The sequence below is a fragment of the Jatropha curcas genome, chromosome 5 (genome assembly GCF_041381405.1).
Source record: "Jatropha curcas cultivar XTBG-Jc1 chromosome 5, XTBG_Jcur_1.0, whole genome shotgun sequence".
Taxonomy (NCBI): domain Eukaryota; kingdom Viridiplantae; phylum Streptophyta; class Magnoliopsida; order Malpighiales; family Euphorbiaceae; genus Jatropha; species Jatropha curcas.
The window spans coordinates 2,017,627-2,021,667 of record NC_143155.1 but is presented as its reverse complement, the minus strand read 5'-3'; the positions used below and the strand labels follow the sequence as shown (position 1 = coordinate 2,021,667).

General features: G+C 34.5%; 1 protein-coding gene across 1 annotated transcript; it reads left to right on the top strand.

Moving 5' to 3' along the window:
* The first annotated feature begins 635 nt into the window (after positions 1-635).
* On the top strand, positions 636-2,490 carry LOC149496011 (putative (S)-N-methylcoclaurine 3'-hydroxylase isozyme 2). Its single transcript, XM_089721839.1, has 2 exons — positions 636-1,640; positions 1,740-2,490. The coding sequence occupies exons 1-2, from the start codon at positions 735-737 to the stop codon at positions 2,340-2,342; spliced, it is 1,509 nt and encodes a 502-aa protein (XP_089577965.1). The 5' UTR covers positions 636-734; the 3' UTR covers positions 2,343-2,490.
* The last annotated feature ends 1,551 nt before the right edge of the window (positions 2,491-4,041 follow it).

Below are 4,041 nucleotides of genomic sequence, written 5' to 3'. Positions count from 1 at the left end.
ATATCTATTTAAATACTCGTATCCAAACTCGTTTAAAATTTTATTATTCGTATCCATCTTAAATATGTTTATATACCCTTAAATGGATAAGTTATCCGCAGATTTTAAATTATCCAAACTCTAATTTATTTAAAATGCATTTCTTACTAATAAATGGATAAGATACTCATGGCTAAAACTGTTATTATAGCGGGTAACCTTTGTAAGTATTAGATTAGGATTACCTCGTTTGCTTTATAGTAATATAAATAATAGTTAGGTGTGGTTTGGTTGGTTTTCTCAAAGTAAAAAGTTTTGAGTTCGAGTTTTTTAGACTATAAGAGTTTTTATCAATTTTATAAGCTAAGTAAGAACTACTCTTGTTGTACAATCAGTCATATTATTTTGACCCATTGATCCATCGAATAAATAAATAAAAAGAAAATTGATCTAAAAATAAATAATTAATATGCAACAAGGCGACTATGTGAAATAAGGTTTCAATATAAAGCATAGGGCTGTAGAATCTTTTAAATAAAGGAAAAACAATTACAAAGTTCCATGCATAATGCATTGCTGCTGGATCTACGACAAAATTTTCATTGTTGGATCAATTTTAAAATTCAATTTTTTAAGTTGAATTACTTAGATATGAAAATATAAATTTTTCTTGCAACGAGAGTGTACACCGAGAAAAACGAGGACATACATTGCTAATAAATTGAAAGAGCAATGTATTAGTTAGTTACTTAGAGATGGAACAAATCATTTCTACAAGAGTATTCATTAATCTATTATCATCAACTTTCTTTTTTGTTTTTCTACCTGTTATTAGCTTTATTTTCCTAAAACATATACTTATCTCTTTAAAACGACATCGTTTTCCACCAGGTCCTAGGCCATGGCCTATCATAGGCAACATTCCTCATGTTCGAGAAAAGCCACATATTTCAATGGCAAAACTTGCCAAACTACATGGCCCAATATTTTCACTAAGGCTTGGCTATCAACTTGTCGTTGTTGGTTCTTCGCCGGCCGTAGCTGCTGAAATTCTCAGAAAGAAAGATCGTTTTCTTTCTGGTAGATTTGTTCCAAAAGCGATTCCTCGACCAAGTCATGAACTTGATCGTATAGCGCTAGTTTGGAATCCTTCATGCAGTGATCAATGGAAGTCATTAAGAGCTTTATCCAGGACTGAGCTTTTCTCTGCTAAAGCAATTGAATCAAAGGCTGCTTTAAGAGAACAGAAAGTATCAGAGATGATAGAGTTTTTGGGTATTAAACAAGGACAAGTAGTGAATGTTGGAGAAGTTGTGTTTGCTACTGTTTTTAACTCAATTTCTAATCTTTTATTTTCTAAGGATTTTATTAGTTTCGAAGATGAAGAATCCGTTAGTGGCTTGAAAGGCTTGATGTGGAAGTTGATGGAGTTAGGCTCTGCTCCAAATTTAGCAGATTTTTATCCAATATTTTCAGGGTTAGATCTCCAAGGTTTGAGAAAGAAAATGTCTAAATGCCTTAAAGAAATGTTTGACATATGGGAAATATTCATTAAGGAAAGAAGAGAAAGGCATGCACGTAATGGTGTTGTTAAGGAAGATTTCTTGGATGTTTTTATTTCAAATGGATTTGATGATGAACAAATTAATTGGTTGATTCATGTAAGCATGCGATCCCAATTCTTTTTTAACTTCTTTGAATGAATTAATCGCTAAATTAAAAAGAAATCTCATCACTTAATAAATATTTTTATGTTGCAGGAATTGTTTAGTGCAGGTACAGATACTACTACAACAACGGTTGAATGGGCGATGGCTGAACTTCTGAAGAACAAGGAAGCCATGAACAAAGTTTGCCAAGAGCTTGAAAGAGAAATCAACAAGAATTCAATAAATGAGTCTCAAGTTTCACAGTTTCCATATTTATATGCATGTATAAAGGAAACATTTAGATTGCATCCTCCTGCTCCATTTCTAGGTCATCAACCTCTTGAGACTTGTGAAGTTATGAATTATACCATCCCAAAAGATTCTCAAATAATAGTCAATATTTGGGCTGTTGGACGTGATCCTTTAGCTTGGGAAGATCCATTATTATTTAAACCTGAAAGGTTTTTGGAATCAAGTTTAGACTTGAAAGGTCATGATTTTGAGCTTCTACCTTTTAGTTCAGGAAGAAGAATGTGTCCAGGACTACCCATGGCTATAAGATTTCTTCCTTTGATATTAGCCTCTTTAATTCATTATTTTGACTGGTCTCTTCCCGGCGGCGAGGACCCGGCGATGCTAGACATGAATGATAAGTATGGCATAACTTTACAGAAAGAGAAACCTTTGCTTCTTGTTCCCAACACCAAATTATAAGTTTGTTACGAACTCTGTCTATCTTATGGTGCCACAGATCAAAAATTTACCAAGTACTACAAAACAGGAAAATCACTTATGTTTTCTTATATGTATTAAGGAAATATAGACCAAAAGGTTTTTAATTGAAGTCTTTTCCATTATAGGAGTTTTCATTAAGTTAATAAATTTTGTTTAGAATTTAAGATTGCATGTATTGTGTCACTGCAATATTATTGCAGTTGATTTATAAATACAATAATCAATTGCATATGTTTAATGATAACTTGAAGAATTATATAATATGTCTACATTGATTTTTATGACAATGATAAAATACAATAAAAATTTTGTGAAATATGGACTAACATTGAAGAAACTTGACTGAATACATTTTATTCAATAAAGTGATGAAGAGAACGACAGTTACAAGAGAAGAAGTAAAACAGAGCAAGATTACAATACTGAATAGAGAAGAATTCACCAAAAACTTACATAGCACAAGATGCTCTATACTATTATTTATACTCCTTTACGGACTCCAATGACACATAAAATTTAGCTCTTAAAAACTGTTACAACTCATCTTTCTCTCTCTACATTCTCTGAAACAGATTTGCAACTCCTCAACTGTTTTTGTTATCAGCGAGGAGAAAGTGTACTGCATGTGTTTTGACACTTGCGTTTATTAGCTGTGCGACACCGTTTTTCTTCTTTTAATTTCTTTCTTTCTTTTATAATGAAACGGTGACGTTGGCTAATACTAGCCGTTACTAATAACGGCTTTCTTCTTCAAACATCAGCATCCTCAACCTCTATTATCTTCAACCTCTGTTACCCCCCCGCAAGCTGGGCCATGGATATCAGACATGCCCAGTTTGGACATGAGAAACTTAAAGCGAGAAGGAGAAAGGGATTTGGTATACAAGTCAGCAAGCTGCAGCTCTGTAGAAATAGGCATAAGATGAACAAGGCCAGAATTAACTTTTTCTCAAATAAAATGGCAATCTATCTCTATATGCTTCGATCGCTCATGAAAGGCAGGGTTAGCTGTGAGATAAATCGCAGATTGATTATCACAAAAGATACTGATGGGTGCAGATAAATCATGACCAAGATTTGACAATATATAGCTCAACCATTGAAGCTCACAGGTTGTAACAGCAAGAGCTCGATACTCTGCTTCTGAAGAGGATCTGGACACAGTCACTTGCTTCTTCGATCGCCAGCTGATCAAGGAATCTCCCAGGTAAATTCCATAACCTGTTATGGATCGCCTTGTATCAGGGCAACCAGCCCAATCAGAGTCGCTGAAGGCAGTGAGCTTGGGTGCTAAACTAGCTTTATAGAATAAGCCATTACCAGGACTAGATTTAACATATCTGAGAACCTTGAGCAAAGCTTGATAATGAGATGTTCTTGGTGCAGATAGAAATTGGCTCAAGGTATTGACAGCATAAGTGATATCTGGCCTTGTGGTAGTGAGATATAAGAGTTGCCCCACTAGTTTTCTGTAACCAGTTACATCACTCAACAAGTCACCATCATCTTTGGACAGTTTGACATTATAATCCATAGGAGAGGAGGAAGGCTTAGCACCCAAAACTCCATACTCAGTCAGGAGCTCTAGTGCATACTTTCTCTGACATATATGTAAACCTGCCTTTGACCTAGCAATTTCCAATCCCAGAAAGTACCGTAGCTTACCAAGATCTTTTAT